The sequence below is a fragment of the Rhodnius prolixus genome, unplaced genomic scaffold (assembly GCF_049639745.1).
Source record: "Rhodnius prolixus isolate KJV_2025 unplaced genomic scaffold, Rpr scaffold_6, whole genome shotgun sequence".
Lineage (NCBI taxonomy): Eukaryota > Metazoa > Arthropoda > Insecta > Hemiptera > Reduviidae > Rhodnius > Rhodnius prolixus.
The window spans coordinates 8,023,862-8,049,980 of record NW_027411634.1 but is presented as its reverse complement, the minus strand read 5'-3'; the positions used below and the strand labels follow the sequence as shown (position 1 = coordinate 8,049,980).

Sequence of the window (26,119 nt, the reverse complement as noted above, 5' to 3'; positions counted from 1 at the left end):
TCTTACTTTTTGTAAAACGTTTTGTAAAAGAATGATAATAATACTTTCATTGGTTTATTTGTATAAAAAAAGAGGTGATGTAATGGTATTATTTACAAAGATCAGGTAATGAGCGCGAATAAAGATTTAACAAATGATTTTGACCTAATTAAATTAATAATGGGACAGCAGGTGAGCTGACTTGACTGCTACTGGAGCGGCTACAGCAACCTTATGCACTACCTAGGTTGAGAAAGAAGAACACATTCATTAATGATTAGATGAAGGAACTTAAAAAAATAGTAAAAAAAAATGTTCACGCTATAATACCTGAGGATGAACATTGTGCTCCCTGTGGACAACAGCGTTGAAACCGTTGTGTGGGTCAGCGGTGTATTCTACAACTCTCTTGGTGCCGTCTGGTTCAACCAAGGAATAGCTTCCATGTACAACATCGCCATCTCTGGTCTCATGCTGGCTCTTAACATCACCAGTATGGGCATCATGTACTGAGTATTCAAAGTTGTAGGCGGGATGTGTATCTACGTAGTCAACAACATGTTTAGCGTGTCCAGCTACAGCTACTGGGGCATGAGCTACAGCGACTGGAGCAGCATGAGCCACAACTGGGGCTGCGTGTGTTACGTGAGCTACAGACACTGGGGCGTGAGCAACAGCAACTGGGGCACTAGCTACCACAGAATGTCCTCCATAGCCAAAGCCTCCTCTCAATCCTCCAAGACCGAAACCACCTCCATGGCTGAGACCAAGACCGTCATAAAGACCTCCTACAGCCACTCCTAGGGCCATACCCAAGACTAACAACTGAAATGAAAAATGAGAACATTAATTAAGAAGTTTTATTTTTACTTACACTACAGACGAGGAAGTCAGCAAGGAAAAGGAGGCCAGGCCGGAGAAAGAAACTGTTTTTAGAGAAAACATGGAAAGTGAATGGATGAGACACTAGTACTGATACGGAACTTAATTTCCCAAACACAATCCTATATATTTTACCTAAGTGAATTTATTAACATAATGATCAAAAGTTGGGTTCATGTTGAGCATTACAATAATTGATTCTTACCCACGGTGATTTTGCGCTGTTTGGCTACTCCTTTATACCTTATCAAAAGTTCTATGCCACACTTTTGGTTAGTATTCAAAGGAGCTGGTTAGGAATGAAGTGATAAAAAGGATTATTTTCCTAAGATGAAATCTGACCAAAATATCGAGAAAAATTCAAAATTTGACAAAACAAAATGGAATAATCAAACTTACTAAGGAACCATATACATATATTTTGTATTAAAATTCAAACCTAAAATTGGATTCTATAGAACAAGTAGCACATCAACCCAAAGAAGTTCTTGATGAAACGAGACCTTATGGAACCCGAAACATAGAACAATAAAAGTTCGACTCTGATAAGATATATTCAATAGTCGAACAGTCAGGTGAACATTTCGGTTTATAGTTCCAGGCAGATAGAAAGTCAGGAAGAACTTACTTTGTAAGAACCGATTTTCATTTTTAGGACGACTAGTGTTCATCTATTTTCGCTTTGATATTTATCACATTCGTGCTATCAGGAATTAATTGTGCTAATTTTAAACTATCTAAAATATTTCTATTTTTTCTTCTAATACGCATGATAGATTAACTTCTCACTACATAAACTGCTAATTTTAAAAGGAAAAATAGTCAATTTCTTTGGATAAACGACTCTTACAATTTAGATAAGGACTTTTCTATCCTAAAGTCTATACATTCCTAAGCACTTTTATTTTTAAACAAGATGCCATGAAGCCACCAAGAGATTTAATACTAGGTCCCCAAAGGTTAAAAAGTATTCTGGTAGTGTTCAATTCCCAGCCTTGGATTTTATTTATTGTATTAATATGAAACTTCAATACGGTAGGTTTGACATCAGCCTCCTTCCTTCATGGACCATAATCGATGGTTAGACGTAAAGTCCGCCATCAAAAAATTGGCATTAATTTACAGTACATTTTCAAATTTTAGTCCGAATATTTAATACATAATTTTTGACTAGAAAGAAAATAACCAGTAATAAAATATTAAATAGCTGCTAATAATCTCATTTTAAGGTCTTTAGGTAACTATACAAGTACGAGTAAATGGCGTGAAGCTATCTATCCTTAAAATTTTGATTTACGTTCACCATCTGAGCTCCAGTCTGGAGCTAAGACCATTACCAAAAAATGACTTAGTTGCCCGCTAATGGGTGGTCTTAACAGGTAACCCTAGTTATGATGTCTGGGCCGGTGTCTTAAAAGAATTGGAGAACGGTTGTAAAAACTGCATTAAAATCTAGGAGAACTTAAAGAATATTCTGCTCTCCTTTGAAACCTAGTTGATCCGGTCATCCCTTATGCTTCGAAAAATTTCAATCTAAAAAGTAACCATCAGACCTGACGCAATGGATGTAGGACAGAAGGGCAGCCTGTCAGTCAAATGGATTGGAATCCCGGGAGCTGAGGAGGTCTTCCACTTGAAGTAAACAACTATAAATTTAACGAAATGAACGCTAACCTTTACTAGTTGTAACTTATCCAAAAAAAAATGTACAATTGGGTGAGTTATGAAGAAATTAAATACTGAGGAATTTTAATCTATGTTCTATGAATCAAAATAAAAACAGAAAATGAAAAGAATTAATAAATCCATAAAATCTTACCTTAGTGAACATATTTAAGGGGCTACTTTAATCTGATATGGTGTTAATCAGTTGACACTGTGCGTATCTCTAGGCCTAACGCCTCATTTCCATCAATATTTATACGGAACTTTCTTAGGAGGGCTAACTGCGTACTACTACCTTAATGTCTCCCCCTCCATCCAAACTTCTAATAGTAAGAACGTTTATTTAAAAAACCCCCTCTTTCTAAACTATTTCGTACACTGACCCTCATAAATACATACACAGACAAACTCGCTAACATATGTTTATAATCCTTTTTTTGGTTTCACTGTCAAAACTGTCCCCACCACTTTCTGGAAGTATATCTGTTTCAATTTTGAAACCAATTTAATAATAATAAAAACACGCAGAACTGGTCCTTCAGAAAATATGCGTAGACCGGTTGACCCGGTATAGTATACGTACTACCGACACACAGATATTTTGTTACACTTAACTTCTATGGCTTAGTTCTTGTATGTGCAATCAAAATCTAGAATTAATTTCTTATTAAATTAATAACTTCAAGGACTCATAGTTAATTATTGATGTTTAGACACTAAATTAAATTGTGCAACTACCGAACATAAAAAAAAAAAATGAATAAAGAGAAGGGAATATATTTGTTATCCCTATTATTATTTTTAGAAGTTAAAAACGACAAAGCAGTTTTGTGACTTCACAATTTGTAGGCTTGTAAGATATATACTCTCGAATTTTCGTTAACTTTTCATTTAGGAAGTTTCTTCTTCTACTTACAAGACATTACAATCTTAAAGGACCTCCTTAATTCATTTTGGCAGTTTACACATTAAAAATATAAAATGAACCTATTCTAAAACCACCAAAAATTTATATCTTTGAGAATTAAAGTTTGAGAAAGTGATTTTTCTTTAAAACAGATTATTTTTTTGTTTTTCTCCAAATAAAACTTCAATTTAAAGTTACACTACTATGTGCAATCTGTTGAAACTACATTAAAAGACAAATAAAATCTGGCTACAAACTTCATCTAACTAACCCAAAGTAAAAATTAACTTGATTAAAACTTTTTAAGTAAAGAAAAAAAAAGTAACTAAACAATAAATCACGAAAAGATTCATTTCCATCTGGTTAGAATGTTTATTTCTCTTCTTTTTCTTTTATACCTGCAGCAATGGGATTAATTAATTCTACTGGATTATTCTTGCGAAATTATCATGTAAATAAGTTAAATAATTAAAATAATTTCACGGTTGTCTGAACGTGGAATTTAGACAAGTAATTTTCTAGGGGTTAATTTGTTGATTTACTATTCCATTTCTGATTTGTTCATTTTGTAGCAATGGTAATATTAAAATTCTACATTCTCCACATTTGGAGGGAACAGCTGTTAAGTCTCAGTCGCTACGACCTAAATGATTCATTTAGGCTCTTTTGGTTTAGTGCAGCGGTTCCCAACCTGGGGTACGCGAAAGATTGTTTAGGAGTACGCAAAAAAAAAGTTATTATGGCGGAAGATATAAAAATTATACAGATATATTATTAATGAGAAAAAAATTATATAATAAATGATTCCCACAACTTAATTACAAAATTATTATAATGAAACTGAATAACATAAATTGACAAGAATTAAGTACTCATTCGATACTGCAGAATTTTTTTAAAAGTAAATATATTTGTATATCAAAAATTATTAAATGATTTCTTGTTATATATATAGTTAGGGGTACACACTTAGAAAACAATCAGGTAAAGGGGTACACTAATGAAAAAAGATTGGGAACCGCTGGTTTAGTGTATTAGATTCATTTTGTGGGTGGTATTACTAATAGCATATTGCTTGATTGGTGGACGATAACGTGGAAGTTTGGCAGGCAGACGCCATGGTTACTAAAGAGGGGCTGCTAATACTCTATTCACCATAGACAAAATTCTAAAAAAATTAACTTACATTGTATTGTATCCCTGATTGGTTTCAGACATTCATCCATCAGCGATATTATCCAGCACTACAGGCCTAACTATATCTTCAGTAAAAAATTTAACTAAAATAACCTTATGAACAAAAATTAGCTTTTGGCATTTACTCCAGACTTCGCGCACTGAGAAGTTTTGTACAAATGTAGAACCTTTTATCGCTCTACCCAGTAAATGTTGGAGCACCAGACCAAGTTGTCGTCAGAAAATCCAAAAACTGCCTTTCAAATAAAACTGAGGTCTGAAAATACAAAAAAAAGATCAATTTTTTAATGGTTGAGACTTCTTATCAAGTCAAAAAAAATAAATATTTTAATCTATCATTTCATTTCAATATATATTCTACACGAACACCTGAAACTCGTAATAACGCAGAATTACAAAGATGAAATTATTTATTATGAAATTATTTAGTGGCTAAGATGCCACTAAGATATACTTATAAGAAGTTAAGTAAAAATCCATTTTCTATCCTTTCTTCAGCTTTCCATTTTTCTTTAAACTTCGACTACTAATTAGATGAAGGTGTATCACTTTTCTGGTGTTTTATCCAAATAAATTTTGCTTATATATTCACTTATTTATCACGTACATTATTCAATTTGTAAAGATGTAAATTACAATGAAGATATCGTGTCAAATTTCCGATTAACGCGGAAAGGCGCTTTATATTTATATCGGATACTGCAATCTAGCGAGCGAAACCTTCAACTTGGTTATAATTTACTTAGCATTTCCAACGATTTTCTATAAACTATGTTACACATTGTACTCTTGATGGTCTGCAAATTATATTTGAACCATTTTCCGAGGAAAATTCGATTAGGGTACTTCTGGGAAAGGGGTGAAGGATGGGTAAGCTTTTCGGTAGTAATACTTTATTCATTAGAATCATTAATACGGCTATTTCAGTACATAGTGCTTACCTCATCCAAGGAAAAAATAAAGTCTGCAAATGATGAATGCTAAACCATTATGAAAATTGGATTCAGTAGTACACAAGTGTATAAGTCCAAGGACTTCTAAGGTAACCTAGACATATCGTGCGAAGTTACGCCTGATGGCAATCAGAGAAATTTTACCACTTATAGCTATTAAAACTTCAAAAAAAAGAAAGGCGTTTTTGGTTTTTCATAAAATACGTATCTGGAAGTGGAGAACGAAATAAAAGCTTTTAATTTTTGGCCTAATCAGAAAAGCAATTAAACTCAAAATTAAGAAAGCATGTGCAGCAAGTAGCTGCAGAATTAAGTTAGTTAAAACGGTGGGTAACAATTATTGCGGTAAAGGGGCAGTTTGTTTTGAGTGCAACATACACAAGGGTTCCACCAGCTTGGAAACCAAGAGGGAAAAAAGAATTATAGGGGTAGAACTTGTGTTCGATGGATACTATGCGAAGTTAAGAGTATGCACAGAGAATTGTTGAACAAAGTGGAAACCGAAGGGTCGGAGGGCAAAGTGCGCGCGGTACACCCGCGTAGTGGGGATATTGGCGGTGACGTCACTAGGGCTGAATTTAAGGAGTGGGGGCAAGCGGCTTCACTGACGCTTGTGACGCCGTCCTAGCGATACCCTCAAATACTATTCTTATGCTTCTTCTCTACTTCTTCTGATACTTCAACAAAAACAAAAATCTTCAAAGGTCCATCACTTCTGGTTCTCTAATCTCTGGTATGTATTTATGTTGTATATTTTCTTTTTCCGCCCACTTTCCCAGTGTGGGCTGGTATTTCTCTCTTTTTTATGCTTTTATAAATACTATCTGTACACTTTGATATACATTTTTTTATTTTTACCCTTCTTGTTGTACATCTTTTCCACCCACTACTAAACTGTGCCCACCTTTACTCCAGCCATCAAGCTGGCAGAATGATGCCTCCGTGCATAACCTACTGCCTGGGTATGATTAGTAGTACTACATCAGCTGTTAAAGACCCCCACCTATCATTCTTCCGCATGTCAATTCCATTCCTCTGCTACTTCTTCCAACGTTTTCTTTTAAAACTGAAAATACCACTACTATTGAACATACACTAGCGTCTCCATTGAGATATCATAATTTTATTATTCTATTCTTAAAATATGAACTACGTGAAAAAAGAATAGGATGCACTCAGTACAATGAGTTTCTTTCTAAATAACTAATCATACCAACTCGGAAACTTACAGACCTGGAACTTTATTCCAACCATTTTCTAGTGCTCAAAAATGTAAACGTTCTGCAAGAAATGTTTTCTTCCTTTAAAAATGTTTGACCATAGAAACATACAACTGAAAGCTAAGCAGACATTTATGATGAATTAAATTAAAAAATCTCCTTTACACTAGATGAAATAATCTCTTTTATGCAAGATAATTACCAATTACTGACATTTAAACACTCTCAAAAATATTTGAGCAAAAGAGAATGCTGTACTCATTCGCTTAATACTTCAAATTGTTGAGAAATTTACTGTTTTACAGAATAGATGCGCTTTGAGGGCAGAAAAGTTAGAAAAAGTGGTTTTCAGACATTGATCTGGAAGTCACTTTAGTTTGGCATCCTAACTTGCAAACAGAAAATTTATTTAAAAGGGGATTCTATGGAAAAGGGAAATTATTTTAATGCACCATTTCAATAAATTTCAATGTTCAGATCCTAAGGAGGTGAATAAATCAGTAGCGTTAATTCGAGTTTACTATTATTTCTGTTTCTAGCGATCTTCTAAAACCGGATACTAAATTTTTATACCTCAATCAAAGGATTCTGTTGAAGGAAACATGTTGTCACCAAAATTAACCCTACTAAATTTATTTTTCTGAAAAGCTTTAAACCAAAGTGATGTACTTAATGAACGTTATATAGTTTAAATGAAACCATTAGACGACAAACTACAAAATTACAGAAAACACAAAACAACTTTTAGTCGCACTCCCGAAGAACTATTTTTCCTAATTGGAATGTCGTAATAAATTTGAAATTCGTTAATATTATACAGGCGATAGAAGCGTACAAATATTAAACGGTACTTTACATAAGAACTAAACTTATCTCTTCTCTTTAAGTACCCTGCTTATTAAATGAAGTTTCTAGACAAAAAAAAGTTTCTAATTCAAATAATGGACCTCCTTTGCAATTAGTATATTCACAAGGTAATCATTGGATCGAAAAAATCACTTATACAAAAAAATTAGTCAATGATGTAGCGCTTCCGGGTTAATCGATTTGTTTTTATAGATCAAGAAATTTTGGTAAAATATTGAAGTCTTACAATTACAACAATTACGGATTTGTAATTACAATTACAAAGAGAAAGTAGTATGTAATTCCTTAAGTAATACGTTAATTATATCAGTATCAAATCCCTGAATATCCAGGCGGACTAAAAAATTCTTTTAAATCTAAATCACAAACACAGTTTAGACACTTGAGAAAATAAATATAAGGCATATTCCGTATTCCCTCCAAGTAAATTTTTGTTAAAACATAAGTTTTCTGTGCTAAAAGTAAATACAATTAAAGAATTACTAATATAATCTAATTAAAAGAAGTGGCTTCTTTTAAATATATTTACAAATTTTAGATTTTCCTATTATTTTTATTTTTCTATTACTACAATTATTTTATTAAAATTATTTTAGAAGAATAATAGTTACGCAAATATTGAAAATGGAATCTAGTGAAAACTTTGTTTTTAAAATAACTTACTAAAAAATGGAGTCCATTTACCTTTCAAAGGCTCTATTGTAAAGAACTGTTTGATGATGGATGAAATATAAACAAAATCACGTGCAGCACGCAGAGGTATATATGTATATATACATCTATATCTATCAGGCATCACCTACCCAACTAATTTTTTTATTTCTTAGTAGAAGAAATATGCCCAGAGAAAAAGTTTATATTTTTCAGAATTCCATTATAAATGTCTTAATAATAATAATGTCTAAATTAGAAATATGACCGCACTGAGTTCAATTAGATAAGAGTGGATTTAAAGCTAAAAGGAGCCCAGAAAGAGTTTAAAAACTGTTTAATTTGTATGAGAAACGGTCATGTTAATTATTTCTTTAAATAAATTCATCAAGTACTACCTCAAATATCGACTCTGCAATTTACGAAAGTGTAAGCATACACTGTATTTATTATGGTCGAGATTTCTATGTTTTAATTTAGTTACATTCACTATTCGAAATAACCACAGATTCTTTGTTTAAAAGCTCAAAGTTCATATAACTTCCGTCAACTGAAGACACGAGAAAACTTATAAAACACAATATAAAAACTGCATGCAAGCAAAAATGCTTCCGCGAGAGACAATAGAGATGTTATGATAAAAGAGAAAAAACAGATGTTTCTAACAAAAATATTTAATAATTCTTGAAAGATTATTTATTATTTGAGTGATTTCAACCGCTTGCGAAATTGTCTTTCGTGCAAATTAACCATCTGGCGGTGTATGAAAACACTTGATCAGGACGGTTTTTGCTCAAGTTTTCTTTGCAAAGTTACCGCAAAGTTGAGTGATCCAATAAACCACAGCTTACTCACGACCAAAAACAGATTTATTTGTGTAACCTATCCGAATCTACGATATGGTTAACGGAACACTTCAAGCCGTAAAAGATTAAACTTTGTTTTGGCGAAACATTTGAAAGCTAAAGTTTTTCAAAGTACCCCGATTGCATGTCTAGTACTTTAAAAATACTGGATATGTCAATATTTAAAAATAAGATTTACTTACAGACGATAAGGTGATTACTGATTTCCAATAAGCAAGGATGTAAATTTATTTCACCAGAATACTTCTTATTACGCCAGTGATTCCACTCCTATATAACATAATAACAATAATAACATAATAATAACAATTACATTAAAAGACAGTTTTGATAAAAACTTTGTGAAAAAATAATGATAAATTTATAAGAAGCAGAAGTTAAAGCATGAATTAGTAAGAAAAAGCATAAATTGTACTGCTCAAACTTCTTAAACTATAAAGCATGAAAAATTATGTTTATCAGTGGAAAAGAGGAGAAAAACTTGATTCATAGAACGGATTAGATAAAGAATTGAAGACAGCTATAAACCAACGAATTCTAAGGTGGGAAAAATATGCTCCACATTTAAAAGAATCTTCAATATTTATTTAAAAGTAAACTTTGGGAGAAGTAGTTTCGTTTGTTTGTATTTTTCTTTTTATGCTGGTTTCCAAAAGTTTTAAATTAAAAGGGCTGTAGGAGACGTATATAAATTAAAGATAATTAGTTTTGGTTTGTAGTTAGCAGAAGTCCATTAAGGGTTGGTAACAAGGGCAGTTTAAGAGGTTAAACTAGTGTGGATACTCTTTGAAGAGAATGCAAGAAGTAGAAATGGTTCAGAGGAATGAAGATGCCCTCTGTATAGTGGAAAAGGTAGGTTATTCAATTCGACTTAAGAACGCAAACTCCTATTAATTCTAATCCATCAGCTGATTTCGTGATGAAGATTTCTAATCGTTAAAAATGCCTTGCAGTAAATATTGTATCCACAAACAAATTGAAGATTATTAAATGAGATAAATTTATGATTAAATTGAATTAGAAGCCATTTAAGATCAACATATGCCCTCTTCAGAGGTAGTAAAGAAACGGCTTAAAGAAAGAAAACGAATTAGGGGCGATTATACCTACAGCAGTCAATGCTGAAAAAAGGAAACAAAACAGAAATCAATATTGTTAACGTGAATACTCAAAATTTTCTTTAAAAATTGTTTACAGGTTTGATTATTTCCAACAAGAACAGAATTAGTACGAAATTAATGCAATGAATTAATTATGTATTATAAATCTTTTCTTCTTGATGGTAGGATTTCACTTCCATCATTCGACAATATTTGAGGTACTTTTTAAAGGAAAGCACACCAGTATTTATTATAATAAACGCTCAACGAAACTTAAATGTGTTTAATTCAATCAATTAAGGAGTAATAAGTCTTTAATGAATCCAACAAGTGGCAAGCTTGTTCTTTAGTTGGAAAATGCAATTAATTCACTAACAGGCACTTGGATCCAACCATCTACCTTTGCATTAAATTCCTGTTTTCCATCACCTTAAACCTAACCACCACTGAACCTCACTGAATAAATTTAACGAGTACATTCATTAATTAAATTATCAAAACACAAAAATATAGCCAGCAGAAAAATGAGAACCAAAAAAAAGTTAGCAGTTCATGACCATATTTTTACTAAACATAAATTTATGACCCCAGCAGTGCCAATCGAGTCCCCTTGTAAACATTGTCGGATACTAGAAGCGCGAATGGGCGAGTACATTACACATTCCCATTACTTACCAATATATATTGTGGGCTCCTTTGGGATCTGTTTGGTACGCACTATATAAAACAATAAATGTTCCATCGACAATTCGTTGTGTAAACTATTCACATCGATATGAACCTTCTTAGTTAAGACTATGTTATGTATCATTTATTATAGTTATTTTGAAATATAACATATTGATTGAACCGTTTAGGATATTATTAATCAAGAAGAATATTATTAAAAGATTTACCTCATTAGCATTGTCCGATAGGCAAACTGGTTTTTATTCAATGTTTTAACTCTTTCTTTTTCGAATACATAATACTGAATATATTTATGTATATGTACATACATATTTTTTCCGGAACCTTCGAAGGATTTTGATATTAAAAAAGTAAAGTAATGCCCATTTTTTCAGGGGGCTTTACCAAATTAAGTATCGTGAACGGAAAAGTAACTAACAAACATACTTTACTATAAATTTCTCATATTAACCATTAAATAAAAATCCAATGCCTAGATTAATTTTCCGTAGAACGCTAGCTAAATTGTGCTTTTATCCTCCAAAGGGCCACCTCAATCATGTCAGCTGCATTCCAATAATTTGTTAGTCAGCAAGAATATTGAGAATGAACGATCTTATAAACATCTCTTGCAAGCTCAAATAAATTTGAAGGATAATTTTTGTATTTGCTAAATAAAGTAAAATAGACAAGAAATCGTGTTTTTCAGGTGGGACTTAACGTGGGGGCAGAAAAAAATCATTTTTGTTTTCCCAAAAGTATCTAGACTTTTTTTTTTTACTTCTCGTAGAATCATTAATATTTTTTTACCTTAAATTTAACCAATAAAAAAGTGCTTTTTACTTTTTAATGAGAATTTAAATTTAATGGGTCCCCAAAGACACCAGTACTCCTTACACCAAATAGTTAATCGTACCAGTTAAGATTACTGTGTTTTTTTTTCTTATCAGAAGTATTTCTCATACTCAAAATTTTTACGTATCTGGCCAACAGAAAAAGGTTAAAAATCTGATGTAACAGTTAAATCATATAATCTAATTAAGCATTTATTACTGGACCATTTGTTGCACGACCTAATCTAAAAATAACAACAGGTATCGAATAATGAATACTAATATCTTTGAAAAGGTCAATCTAGGTTATTCTAATAATCTGTATGAATATTAATTTAATTTTTACAAGGTATATCTACGTAAAATCTATTTTTTACAGTTTTATAACGCAAAAAATTTTATTTATAAATTTAACTGCACTACTCTCAAATTAAGAAGTTAATGACAAGAATAATTTTTGTAGACGTGAACTGTAAAAATGTTAAAAGTTAAATAAAATTCAGCCAACTTTTTTTGCTATCTCTTCCTCTAAGCGAAATGTTTATCAGTTAAGAAAGTATAAACAATATTCTTCCCTTCCTTTTTTGTATTGTTCTTTTGATTTTTTTTGTTCATACTGTAGAAGGGCTTAAGTTTTATCTTTTGTTGATAAATAGAGCGTGAACTTAATTCTAACTTTTCGCTTGTAAGGGGTGTACATAATGTAAGTCCGAACAGGCATTTAGAGATGAGAAAAACTCACTTCAGTTTTTTTTATATTCTAAAACGTGAAACTTTCTATTGTTTCCAGTTTTCATTCCATAAATTTGATAAAAATGCTTCAATTTACGCTGCTTTTCTTAGTCTTAAATAGTCTTAGAACTCTTATATTGCCTTGACTAAATTTGTCTACTTTTATTTATCAGGATATTCTGTAGTAATAAAATACGCCGCTGTCAGCATTAACTTACATACCACGCTTACAATGCCAAATTACAATACTTCTGGCACTTCTTAAAGAGGAAGGAGTCTTCGTTTATTTAGTCAGAAAGGTCTCTCTGTATGAAAAGTAAATGAAACAGAATGGGCTGCTACTGATTTAGAGAGTGAAATTCTAATAAGGCAATGAAGAATTAATCTGCTGTAGTGAAATTTCTTGAAATAAGACCGAAAATTTGGGTTTGCTTACTTAGATGGAAAGAAAATGTTTATAATAAAACATTAAACTATTAAGTTCATTAACGATGCGTAACTTAACGTTCTTTATTTTAAACAAAGCATTACTTAGTTTGTCTTCTTCCGCTGTAAATATGTATTCTACCATCACTTAGGTTCCCAAATAACCATTTCTTCTGTCAGATACACAAATCCTTATTCCTTTTAATTCATTCCACCATACTTTTTTTAAAAAGCACGTTTTTTACCAAGGAATAATAGTTTTTTTGAAGACTTACACTGGTAATTCAAGTTTTCCAGAGCACACTTTAGAGCAATCCTCGTCCTCTAATAAATTCTTAATGCGAAGTCCTCATCACTTATCTTTCTTCTTGGCAACAGATCCAAATTATTGTAATCAGACCAGCACCGCTGGGCATTGACGTACCTTACATTGCGTTTCTCACTTCACGAGGCCTTTTCTGTAAAGAAATAAAGTAATATTAGAGACGGTAAAAAGTATATAAATTATCAATAACAAAATAAAAAATTGAAACCCTTTTTCTCGGAGTTAAATTGTGAAAACTAGCTTACTTTGAGTAGAGGTTTTTTTGGCAGAAAATAAATACAATATTTTTAAATACTAACAATTTTCCCTGTAAACAAAGAGATGTACTGCCAATCCAATTCATTAAAAAAAGCAAGAAAAATAAGTGTAATGGAGAGAGCTAAGGTTATGGTAACCAATTCTATTATCCATTGAGAATAAATCTTAATTTATTATCACCAGAAAGAGAAATGTTATAGTAGATTAGTTACTTCGGCAAGCTTTACGTTTATAGAAAATATATGTTTGATACAAATATCAAAACGTTATCTTTTATATCTTCCAGTGGTTTTAGCTGGATTAGATTGGTTACCCAGCGAGGGCTAGGGATAGAAATCAATGTAATGCAGGCGCACACCAAGGAATAAAATAAAATATAAGGAAACATTGAATACTGTAAAAAACAAAGTACTTTCCTCCTTCAATATATTAACCTGGATCTCTTTTTTTATCCTTCATTTCTTTTTTGTAGGATAAATATTGAAAAGAAAAAAAAAACCTTGACTATATGAGATTCAGGTTCAATAAGAACTTCTTATAAATTTCTCGTACTTTTCATTTTTCCTCGCCGAGATCTAGCGATCACTATTTCGACAAAAATTGAGTTTATAAAGTTTTTCTAAGTGGCAGAGGCCATGAGTCATAAATTTCTTAAAGAAGAATTTATTTCTGCTGAGAACTGCTCACTTGCAAAACCTAATTTGACCTTTAATTGTTTCCCTTGACTGAAAAATGTTAATTTTTCTTCTGTAACATTCAATAAGTTCGTCTTTAAGGTAGTGTCACTTAAGAAAAGCCGGAATTCAACTAAACGTTGCGCGTTCGTGGCTTTGCAACCCGAAGATGATTCAATGATTTAGCAACGCTGTAAGATATGGTAATACGCCTTGATACGAAACTATTGTTCTTGTGTTGGCAATACACTTCGACACGTTCTTTGGGTAGGAACAAGTTCGAGCAGTTGATGGTGCCGCTGAGCAGTCAGCAGCAAAATGGAGTTCGGTTATGTGTTATTACAAGATGCTGACTTTTCATGCAACTGCTTGTTGTTCCTTTTCATGTTTCTGCTCCTTGGATCTTGTCATTTCTTCTTTTTATAACTGTATTTTGACGTTCATTTCATTTTACGTAACTTATTTCATTCTTAATATAGAAAGGAATTTAACAAAAATTCTTCATCTCTTCAGAATTTCATAAAATCTAGGTTCTACTTATATTTCACAAACTAACAGATCATGGGAGAGGTTAATGACGGCTAAATAATTTGTAACGACCACTCAAGATGGTGTATACAATTCTCTGTTGACTGTTATCACCAGTTGGCAGCTAAAAATTATTGCACTCTATCAACGGGAGTTTGAAAGCAGGATTGCGACTCATCTGACCAACTTACTTCTGGTAGCTAGTCTAAATGAGCAATCTTCACCTGCTATTGTTCTGAATAAGGAATTCAGAATCACTGAAATGTCCATGTGAATCATAACATCGGCAATTGACCTTCAAAAGCCTTCATTTTTCATCCCCAATTCGATGACCTCGCGAATAAGTTTATGAACTTACATCACTAACAGGTATGCAAAAGCTACAAGACCTACGAAACAAATTTGAAAGAGTAATAAAGTTATAAAATATTGATATCTTCAAGTATATTAAAAACTAACAATTTTATGTGCAATAAAATGAATTTTATAACGTTATAAAGAAAATGTTAAAGTTTCTTTTTTTTCATCAAAAGTTTGAAACAGAAAGAAATATAGAAATATATATCTGGGGCGCAGTAATATTGGCAGACGTCACTTCAAGTCACCGTCAGGAAACGAATAAAGAAAATATTTCCACATGAAGAAGTTTCTTATTTTGACATCATTCAGACATAGAAGTGACCATCCTTTTAGTAAATAAGAACGTTTTCTTATTATGAAAACTAGACATAATATTAAAAATCTAAAATTATATAACTTCCCTTTAACTTCTAACTGTTCGAAATTTTGTTGAAACTAGAAACTTTTTCATTTTATCATTTTTCCCACAATACCATAAAAAAAAGTGCTGAAAATGAAATTTCTATGCTGAAATAAAAGCCGCGACAAAATTCGTGAAATAGATTGATAGAAAATACTTGAAATCCACTTTAATCTCAATAAATAAAGAACTGAGCATTGCGTTTACGGTTGAGTCTCTTATAAATAACTGTACTTATCTAAGAAAATGTTTAAGTAATAGTTATTTATTTAACAAGTATGGAAAGTAGTACTTTTCCTCACGCGAGGCAGGGTTTGCACGCACGAGCGAGCGAAACGAGGCGAGTGCAAGTGCAAATTGCCGAGTGTGAGGAAAATACTTTACACTCGAGTTAAATATTATATTTTTTCTGCAACCATTAGATTTATTAACTAAAAAAATTAAAAATTTCATTTTTACAGTCTACAAAAAGTAATTTATTTATTATAAACATTTATTGTTATATTACAATTATTTACATTACTTACGTATTTACATTACTTATTACATTTTCTGCTGTTTCTTTTATTGATGGAGGAGTGTTTTCTAAACAGGAATCACTAGAATCCATTTTAAATTTCTATAAGGTAACACCTTTTTAACTGTTATAATTAAAAATATCTAATTATTTATTAAAGTATTATTTTTATTTCTATATTCCTTTCAATTTTTATTTTATTTTTTAATATTCGTTTTTTAATTATTTAGTTACGTTAAATAAGCTTATTAAAGTTTTACAGAAAATATTTATGTTAATAACAAAACTTCTTATATCAAGGAAGCACAATAAAGTTTTTCCACACACTAGTGCGGAAAGTGACACTAACGGGAATTTTTCCCCACTAGTGTGGGAAGTTGGGCATTACACAGCTGATTTTAATTGGGTAATGAGAACTTCCCTACATGGTTGCAGAAAAATGTATTGTTTTAATTTAAAAATATATTTGCCCAAGAACAGTTTTCAAGAAAGTCGTAAAAAAATGAGAAAAATACATTCATTAAAATTATATATCTAGAGGACGAATTTTCTCTAAAACTTAGTAGTGAAAATGACAGTAACAAAACGGAATGACAAGTTTACCTGACTGTGATTTTCTGTTCTATGGGTTTCTTTCTATTACAACACATTTTTTTTATGTCGAAGGGTCCACAAAACATGTACTTCCAAGAGAAAACTAAATTTCAAAAATTGAATAATGTAAACAAAACGAATGGAAATGCATATGTTTTCATCCGATATACAATTTTTTGGGAACAAAAATACATTATTATTACTATTATTGTATTCCTAATGGTTCTGGTAGTAATTAATTGTAACTAACTATATAAAAATTCTATAATCTTCAAATAATTTTTAAGTAAATGGAAATAAATAAATAAAATGGATATGCAACAATAACAACATTGATGACCTTCATATCACTAAACTCATGAATTAATTTTTTCGTACTATTATTTCCTTCCACCCTTATTGAAACGTTCTTATCAGCACAATTTTTTCACAGAACACTGTAAATGTATGCAGAAACAGGACTGGGATCGCGTGAACTTTGGTCATATCAGACACGTAAGTTGTTTTCTGCGAGTGACCTACAAACCAACTAACACATACTTTTCAATGCTATCAATATACATTCAATTAGGGGTACACAGAATTTATCCTATTTTATATATACGAGTACTTGCCCTTTATTTGCTCCTACTTTTCCTTTTTAACCCATGTCTGTTGTTTTAGCAAAGTCCCTATAGAGGATAATTTTTTTTAAAAACCAAGACTTGCTTCTTGCTTCTTTCTCAGGCTTTACAAAAAGCATTTTTATGATCATTTTTTTATTTTTCGTTTTTAAGGACTGTTTTTATTTGAATATATTTTCCTTTTAAATTCACAGTTTTCTTTCTCTAACTAGATGTACAATTTTATTGCTTAAGTATCAAAGAAAATAAACGTTTTGAGGCTTGAATTTCCATTTTCTCTAACCCCTCAGAATAAGAAGTATTGCAGAAATGCAGATTTTTTAAGTAGGGTTTTCATGCTTACCCCTGAGTCAGTATAAGAGAAGCTTACCTTACCTAGAGAAACTTACATTACTACCATGGCCAAAGATTGTGTTCAGCAATACGATATCTTAAAAACTAAAAACCCTAGAAAGCTGAAACTTGGTTTATCCGTTTTTAAACTATTATCGCTTTTGTTACCAAGATTTTGGTCGAAATCCATTTTCACTTCCATCTTAGACTACTTCCGAGTAACTGGGTGAGTATATATGGTAAACCTAGAGGTAGATAATGTGACCCTAATGAACTTTGTATGGGTCTCTCTTAAATTACAGGGTGTGGATGGAGGTGTCAAGTAAGTATTTTTATTCTTGTTTGGCAGAGATATCAATAGAGATAACAATATTTCTGAAAGATATTCCAATTCCGTTTAATAAACTAGGATCGTTTTGTAAAAAGGAAATCAATAGAGACTGGAGTACCCAATTTTAATATAAAATCTATTCACTTCTATTCACAATAGTTAAATGGTGACTTGTTAAAAGATTATTTAATAATTTCAAAGTTTGTAAAATAAGTTGAATGAACTTTCCTAAAGCATAAAATCCTGTGGGGGATTTAGTGGGCAAAAAAGAGAATAAAAAGAAATAGGACTAAAGGTTTCAGGAGGAAACGAAGGGTTAAAAAAAAAAAAAAAAAAAAAAATTGGCGAGTGAGAAAACAACAGGGGTGGCTTGGAGTGCAGTTTCTCCAACTTAGATTTTCTGCTTTTACTTTCCGCCCTTCATAAATTATAAACTCTCACCTAGATAAAACAACAGCCTGTTGTGGAAGAAAAGGTTTCCTTTGTAACTAAGCCCGATTCTTCCTCTTCACAACTGGACCCACTAAGTGCATTTACTACACAATACTTCACTCTTAACTCACTAAGTGTTTCTTTATTTATATTTCTTTGTTTTTGGTTTTTTTAATTAGCTTTAGTGGAGGCAAATAAACAACATAATTATTTTCAAAGAAAAGTAAATAACTGTAATTCTACTGTAACAGAAAGACTTGAAGGGACTCACATAATTGTTACACTCAATTGATTGCTTGATGAAGTATAAGTGGATAATTCTGATACAATATTTTGCAAGTATCCTTAAAAGTAGATATTTTTATCCGACGCTACCATAAGGCTTACAGTTAGTTCACTGATTGACATTAGGTAAAAAAGCTTAATTCCTGAGCTTCTCTTGATATCAATTGGCACCAAGAGCAACAAAAAATTCTACTTAAACTGGTAAACTTAAAATGCTATTACTTTGTTTATCTACCAAGTGTTCTTACCTCCGATTGTGGAAGATATTGTTAAACTCAGTCTGTGGGAATCCAGTAATCATTTTGGGTCGTGTTATATCTGTGGTTGTTTGCGTAGAATTATCTGCATATCTCGTCCAATTGGATAATCCGATACCCCACGAAATAAATAAAATTGTCTAATTATAAAAGTAAAAATAAATTTAAAAGAAGAATAAATTAAGAAGTTTTAATAAATTAGCCAATAATCAAGATCTGAAAATGTTGAAAATTCATGTTAATCAAAAAATGGATGAGGCAAAATTTGATTATTTAATGAAGGTTAGGTATATTGTATAAAAAGTTTAAGGAAGAAAGAAAGTAATTTAGTAATGCTTCTTAATCATTTGACTTTGACTTTACCGAAGTTTCTGTTGAAATTTGCTGACAGAACAGGAGAGGTTACATTGCCATCAGCACTGCGGACCTAACCACATTTTCAAAAGTTAAATAACTGAATCTCTTCGTATAATTATTGTAAATATTTCGCATCGATATTCACGAATAAGAATAGCCTATTTAACTAGGAAAAGTGCAAACAGGCTTGAAATAGCTTCTCAAGTGTGAATAAAAGGAGGAAGGAATGTGAGGAGGACGAAGTGATGACTCAACGAGGAGGATTATTCCTTCTCTCAGACTTGCTCATCCGACCGCACACCCGATTGCAATTTCTACTGATGTATTCGAAGTGACGCACTATTTACACGCATAACACCACACACAAACTCATATATAATATCACACCCAATGCCTCCACACAATACATTTCCTTCCGCTCCCAAGGTCAAACTTCCTAAATTTTCATAATATATGCCCCTGGATATAATCAATTCACGTCTTTTTCACTTTCCTTTAGTTATTCCCACTCAGCGTCTGGTTGAAAGAAATCAGAATTACAATCTGACTGCATGGCACATGTAAATGCAATACACAAAACCTCTCATCACTTGATGAACGTAGTACTTATTATGACCACTACTAGTAGTAATTCAAGCTCTACTTAATTACAAACTATTAATTCTTTTTCATGTATCAGCAATGAACAGATACTAGTATTGTTCTTTTTAAACAGTTAAAATCAGGAAGAAAGTGAAAAGTATTCTTGTTGAATTGTTCTAATTTTATGGTCAGAAATTATGACTTTAATTTAAAACAAAAAAATACACGTATATGGAAAATTTGCAAGTTATTTCCAAAAACATTGCCAGGAAATTGAAAATCTCATATTGAAGAATCATTACTCTAAGATATTCTTAGAGGTAGTTTTATCTTAAACGGAAAAAATACCTACCATCCTATAAAAAAAAATAACACCACTGCATTAATGTCAATAAGTATAATTTATTGCAGTCCCAACCAGCTGCGTAGATAAGAATATCTAAAACATAACGAGTAAAATTAAATGTTAAAGAACTTTTATTAATTAGAATCCTTATAATTGCATCTAAGAAAGAAAAGTTGTGGAAAAGTACGCACAGATTTTTTTTACTTTTACAAAAGCAACTGAAATATTTAAGTTCAAGTTTTACTCTTAACTAATTATAATTAACCCTCACTTTTTATTAATGCAAAGATTTGAATATCATTGATTTTTCAATTATTTTATTTTTAAAAAAATAATAAGTTAAATGACTAAACAATCTGGCAAAAAGACACCATTTTAATGGCAATTTAGCCCTAGATCACGACATCTAGCGTGCAATATTGACCATTATGTTATAAAATTATACTCTCTACATTAACATTATTATTTTAGCTCTGCATTTTTTAATCTTATTAAAATTTTAATAATGTAGCATTGGTTTCTGTGATATATTTTAAAACATACCCATATTTTTTTCTGTACAATTATATTTAAACAGAATTGTAAAATAAAAGATAAAATTATGTAGACCGAGAAGGAATGTAACAAGCACTACCTATCCACTCTAACGATACAGTATAAATGACTGCTATAAAACGTAATTTTATAGTACTAATCTCCCTAATTCATTAAAAATATCAACATTATCATCAACAGAAATAATTAATTAAGTTTTTATTGTGCACGTCATGAAGGAGGAATTAAAATTGTCTGTTCATAATCATATAACGTGTTTTATTTATCCCTGGGGAAGTCGTTTCTCTACGTGATCAATTTCAATTATGAACTTTCAGATTTCAATTAGCCTTATCGGTGATTTATTTTAAAAAAAAGATGTTTTCTTACTAGTTCTATCAGAAATCTCAAAAACGAAAGGTCGCAAAAAGCGCACACGTGGAATTTCAAATTATTTTGATACATTTTATCTGGTAAGGCTTATATGCTTTATCATGATAAGCGACATTATTGCTTTAAGCACTGTGTTTTAAGCTATTACATACTTTTACACTTAAAGACAATTAACGACAACCCACCGTACTTCAGTTAAGAGGAAAGAATTAATTTTCATAATTTGAAGAAAAATTCAAAAACGATACATGTAAATTAAATTTTATCTACCGAGAATAGGAAGTCATGATATTTTTTTAACTAGTGTTGGTTGAGTAATGCTGATTCTGAGCACCTACTATTTACTTAAATGTAACTTCCTATCAACTAATGATTGCTGGATATTCATTCTGACGACTCCATAAGATCTTAACAATAACCGTAGGACCTCATCTGGGAAAATAGGCAAAAATATGATTAATTTAAAAAAAAAAAAATGGAATGCAAAAAAGGAAAGGAAGTTTGTAGTTATAAAAAAATAAGCTGTTATATCAATGAAACATGTAAGGAAAGTTACATTTTTAATCGGCGCATACAACAGGTTGATTTTTAAACTATGTTTTACCTGTCGCGTTTCAGTCGCTCTCTCTTTCTCTCTCGCTACACACACACACACACACACACAACTGTTGAATTGCCTGTCTGCAAAATATTTTGCGTTTATGTTAAAATAATTTATTTGGCAGCATTTACTTCCACTCATATCGTAGTAGTGTGTGAAAGGCAAACTATTAAATCAAAAGCAATGTCCTTGAGATTTCCAGTAAATGGGCAAGTATGAGAATGGACTGTTAAATGAAATTAATTTACCACCCGAACTGGCAATGTCTTGTGTAATAATCAATGCCCTAGTTATACATAGATAAATGTTATATATAAAAGATAAATTGGTTTTGATAGTTTTAATGATGTTTCATGGATACTGCTAGCTAGTGACAAATTTTATTTAACTTTTGTTTCCCTGTTTCGAGGTGCTTGCTTTATTTTAACCCGATTAACATGGATTTGTGAAACAAGGCCGATGGGCTTATTAGCAAACTGGAAACTCGGATTAGAAATATTAATGGAAGCTGTAATTTTCATTTTTCATTTCTAATGAGTTATTTTTTAGATTTTCGTTGCATTAAATTTAAGCATATTCTAAATAAAGCTTTATTGCTGTTACCATTTCGGAATGGGTATCGATTTTTTTGTTGTCAATTATACATCTAAAGAAAAGTAACTCTATAAAGTCTAAAAGAAATCAATTTCTGTAAACTTTCCAATTTGAGTTACCAGTTTGCTAATTAGGCCAAGGTCACCAGGTTACAAATTTTTTCTTAAATCCCTGTTAATCGGGTTATTATTACCTGATTATGCAACTAATAACAGGGAACAAGTCATTCTAAATTTTATCAACTCAGCTAACAGGAAGTGGAAAATCTACAAACTGACAAAAAATGCAGTTAAAACGTTTGACAGCCTTTGGCAATCACTCTTGGCACATAAAACATTTCATAAAACTTAGTTACCATTTAAAAAAATATTTAATAGTCTTACTGGTATCTTTAAATAGTAATAAACCGGACGTTACTGCTCACTTAGCAGACTTTCTGATGTTCTCAAATTAATTTATATTTTGGAAATTCTTTTATACATCTAGTTAATTCTATATACGAGAGTAAGTACACCTGGTACTTTTTACAGTCGTAGACAACACTTAAACTTAAAAGAGGTACAAAAGAACTTTTTGGCCGCTAAAAAGACTTGGGCATTGTCAATTTCCTACACAAAATTAAATGTAAGGTGCCCGGAAATGTCCTCGAATAATGTATTGTATTTGCAAACAAGTACTTACGCATATTCCAGCATGTACGTTCTAAGCAGCGATAAGTCCGGTAGATGCTATAGCTGTTATTTCCGCAATACTTCACCACCACTTCACTTCCTCATACCTCCGCAAAAAGTTGGTCCTACAATAAATAAAACCATATCAATTTAAATTCAATACTAAATTATCATTCTACTTTCCTACATTTAATCTAAAGCTAAGTAAATCAGATCCTCAGATAGGACCTTCTAAGTCTTTATTTTACTATATAAACATAATGTCTCTAGAAGTTGGTCAAGTTTAATGAATTTTTGAGTTTTTTTTCATTAAAGAATTTGTGTGAATGGAATATTTGAAATTTAACAATACCAAACCTTAAGTTAACTTTTCCGTTTTATGTTTTTTTTTTAATACAATATAAAATCACAATCTCCCTAACCTTTGTTTAAGCGACTGACAAACCTCTTGCTTAAATTTAATTCAATTAAACTAGAATAAAGAAACTAAAGGACCAACAAAAAAAAAAAATGGGACAATACAAAAGCATAAAAGAATGGAGACCAAAAAAGAGCCCAACTAAAAACCAAAGAAAAATAAAAGCAGGATGAATTAAATTTATTTGTAGACTTGGAAGTACAAAGTTACTCCGCGGGCCTCTACTATCTCACAACTGTTGATTAAACTTAAGTGAATGAAAGAGCAGCCTCTTCTTTCTGGAAAAATGTGGGCCAGATGTGGACAAGATAAAATTTACTTTGTCCAGTTCTTATTTCCTTTTTTCCCCTTTATACTTTACATTTTCTTTGTTGAAAGTACCAGAGAGAGACAATTAGGTTTTATTTCATCAAGCACATGGAATAAAATAAAAAGAATAGGAAGGATGTATTTTATAAACCTAATTCCTACTTTTTCTAGCCTGCAGTAGGAAAAAAATATGGCAACATAAATTTTTAAAATTGCTTTATCAATGAACTTACTGAAACTTAAATCAAGTTTCACAGCAACAAAGAAGTAAAAAAAAACATGTATAAAACTTGACAAACCATTTTACCGTCGACATAAACAAAAATATATATCCAGTACAAAGGATGACTTGAGAATGAATTTATTAGTGGTTTATGTTGAGAAATGGCCATAAAACATTTATGAAATACACCACATTAAAAGTATAACCATTAGTCTATTTACTTAATTCAATGAATCTCCAATAAATCTCACTTTATTTCAAACTTTTCCTGGCCTAATATGTTTTAGGAGGTTCTAGGAGATCTGTAAACATTAGGCTTCACTAAGGCGTCAAGTAGGGTACGCTAAACTCAATAGAAGAAGTATAATTAAGGATAGAGTAGATCAACTTTAGCACAATTGCATACATATACTTACTTAACTGGCTCTACATTCCAAGCTGGACTTTGGCCTCCTTAACAATATTTCCCCGAGTATCCTTGAATTTCAGGACTTGTAACAAATATCTTTTTTTTTACAAGATAGGGGAATTGACCCCATGCTTGACTCCCATCCTGGGAAGAACGGTGGTTTTGATTTTTGTAGGGTGCCCTCCGCTAGGAAGTTACCTTCAACATGGCTGCAGAGTTCTTCTTATCCTTTCGCAGTAGATATTCTAACTTGCCTAGGAGACTGCCGTTGACTCCACTGTTGACTTCATCCGCCACCATTACCTAAGGTGTAAACCCTGCGACCAGTTTACACCATCCTGGCCGAAACTGACCAGGACCTCCGTCTCTCGTTTGTTTGCTGTTGCAGACCTTCGAAGGAAATGATTACCACAACCTTGGTCAGGAATGCTCAGCTTAACGGGGTCCACCACGTGAAGGTGAGAGTGGAGTTGGGGTGGAGAGGCTCTATGAGACGCATTACACCCTTCTTGGACCCCTTTGCATACTCTAACAAAATCCTTCGGTACATTGAGTGATGTGAAATCACCATCTGAAAGTATAAAATAAACCAATTCAATTTGATTTAAAACGAAAAAGCTCACTAATTTTATTCTGCACATAAATCAACTAACTAGAATACGAGTTTTAAATTCTCTTTTTTAATTAGATCTCTAGAATAAAATTATTATTACCACTTATCAGAACCAGGTTACTGCTAGAAATTATAAATCGGTGAGCCTCAGTAGGCTGCCCTACAGCATTCACATTTATTACAGCCTTTAAAATCTTAATGTAATGTAAACAACAAAGTCACGAATTTTTACACTAGATTTGTCCTCAGTTTTTTTTGTAAATAGTTTTTACAAAATGAAAATCTAATTGTTTTTCAGAACACTTATGGAAAATGAGGCCGGAATCCATTCAGCTGGAACCCATGGACAAGGGTTCCCCCAATGGACTTGTCCATCCTGGTAAATTATATATCTATTTAAATAGAATTTCAAATTTATAACTTAATCCTTCACATTTTACACAATAAATTTCTATTTTAAATTTTCATCACATTTATTTCACAAGTACTCATTATTTTCCTTATCTTTCACTTAAAACACACAATTACACTCATTTGTTTTTATCCCTCTCCATTTTCTTTCTTTTTTTTTCTTTTTAGATGAATGCACCCATTTTTTAATTATTGCAATGTAAATCAATCATGCTAGGCAATAAAACTTATTATAAATTATGCTGCAATCTTTTTATTTAATTTCACTTTGGATACAGACGCGTATTTTATGGCGGGACATGGATTTTCTAGAGGGCCCCGAAATTTATTTAATAATAAAAACAAAAAATTGAATATTTTTTCAAAGAATCCATGTAAAAATAACGAGCTGGAGTACTTATCATAATACTTCTAAGTTTGGATATCTGCATTCATCGAGACTGTAACATTTATACAATAGTTAAACATTGTTTTAAATAATAATTGGTAAAATTTAGATCCTTTGGATCCTCTGGTCCTCTGAGATCCTCTGGTAGTATCAAATTGAAATATAAAGTTTATAGATTTCTGGTTTTTTTTTTTTTTTTTTTTTTTTTTTTTTTTTTTTTTTTGAGATATCACACAAAATTCATACAGAGTACAGATCATTTTTTTATACAAACTACTTTTTCTGACAAAGTGGGACTCAAAATAAACATTTCCTGGTTAAAACACGAATTAAAAAAAATGTTACACCTGTGTACGGTACATACTCATAGTGATGTATAACTCATTTGAAAATGTTTTTCGAAACA

General features: G+C 31.5%; 2 protein-coding genes across 15 annotated transcripts in view; one reads left to right on the top strand and one right to left on the bottom strand.

Annotated features, from left to right (window-relative positions):
- Nucleotides 1–145: 145 nt before the first annotated feature.
- On the bottom strand, nucleotides 146–24,810 carry LOC141461435 (uncharacterized). Of its 12 annotated transcripts, none has more exons than XM_074142560.1 (11): nucleotides 24,309–24,810; nucleotides 22,953–23,067; nucleotides 20,156–20,242; nucleotides 18,856–19,004; nucleotides 13,223–13,405; nucleotides 9,370–9,457; nucleotides 6,817–6,923; nucleotides 6,488–6,649; nucleotides 4,620–4,886; nucleotides 310–804; nucleotides 146–222 (listed from the first exon to the last, which is right to left on the bottom strand). In XM_074142560.1, the coding sequence occupies exons 10-11, from the start codon at nucleotides 787–789 to the stop codon at nucleotides 154–156; spliced, it is 549 nt and encodes a 182-aa protein (XP_073998661.1). In that variant the 5' UTR covers nucleotides 790–804; nucleotides 4,620–4,886; nucleotides 6,488–6,649; nucleotides 6,817–6,923; nucleotides 9,370–9,457; nucleotides 13,223–13,405; nucleotides 18,856–19,004; nucleotides 20,156–20,242; nucleotides 22,953–23,067; nucleotides 24,309–24,810; the 3' UTR covers nucleotides 146–153. The 12 variants fall into 12 exon arrangements, with proteins under 12 accessions (XP_073998661.1, XP_073998665.1, XP_073998663.1 ...); XM_074142564.1 differs by having other exon boundaries at nucleotides 6,817–6,864; XM_074142562.1 differs by lacking the exon at nucleotides 6,488–6,649.
- The window catches only part of LOC141461421 (endoplasmic reticulum aminopeptidase 1-like), a 60,240-nt gene continuing 40,296 nt past the window's right edge, over nucleotides 6,176–26,119 (top strand). For 2 of the 3 annotated variants that reach the window (XM_074142501.1, XM_074142496.1), the window contains exons 1-2: nucleotides 6,176–6,316; nucleotides 25,213–25,293. In XM_074142501.1, the coding sequence (XP_073998602.1) occupies nucleotides 25,227–25,293 (67 nt within the window). In that variant the 5' untranslated portion in view covers nucleotides 6,176–6,316; nucleotides 25,213–25,226. The remainder of the gene's footprint in view (nucleotides 6,317–25,212; nucleotides 25,294–26,119) is intronic. The other variant, XM_074142504.1, reaches the window with a different exon arrangement.

Coding starts and splice junctions, on each gene's coding strand:
- LOC141461435 (XM_074142558.1), bottom strand. Junction 223..309: donor AGCACAATGTTCATCCTCAG/GTATTATAGCGT, acceptor TTCTCAACCTAG/GTAGTGCATAAGGTTGCTGT.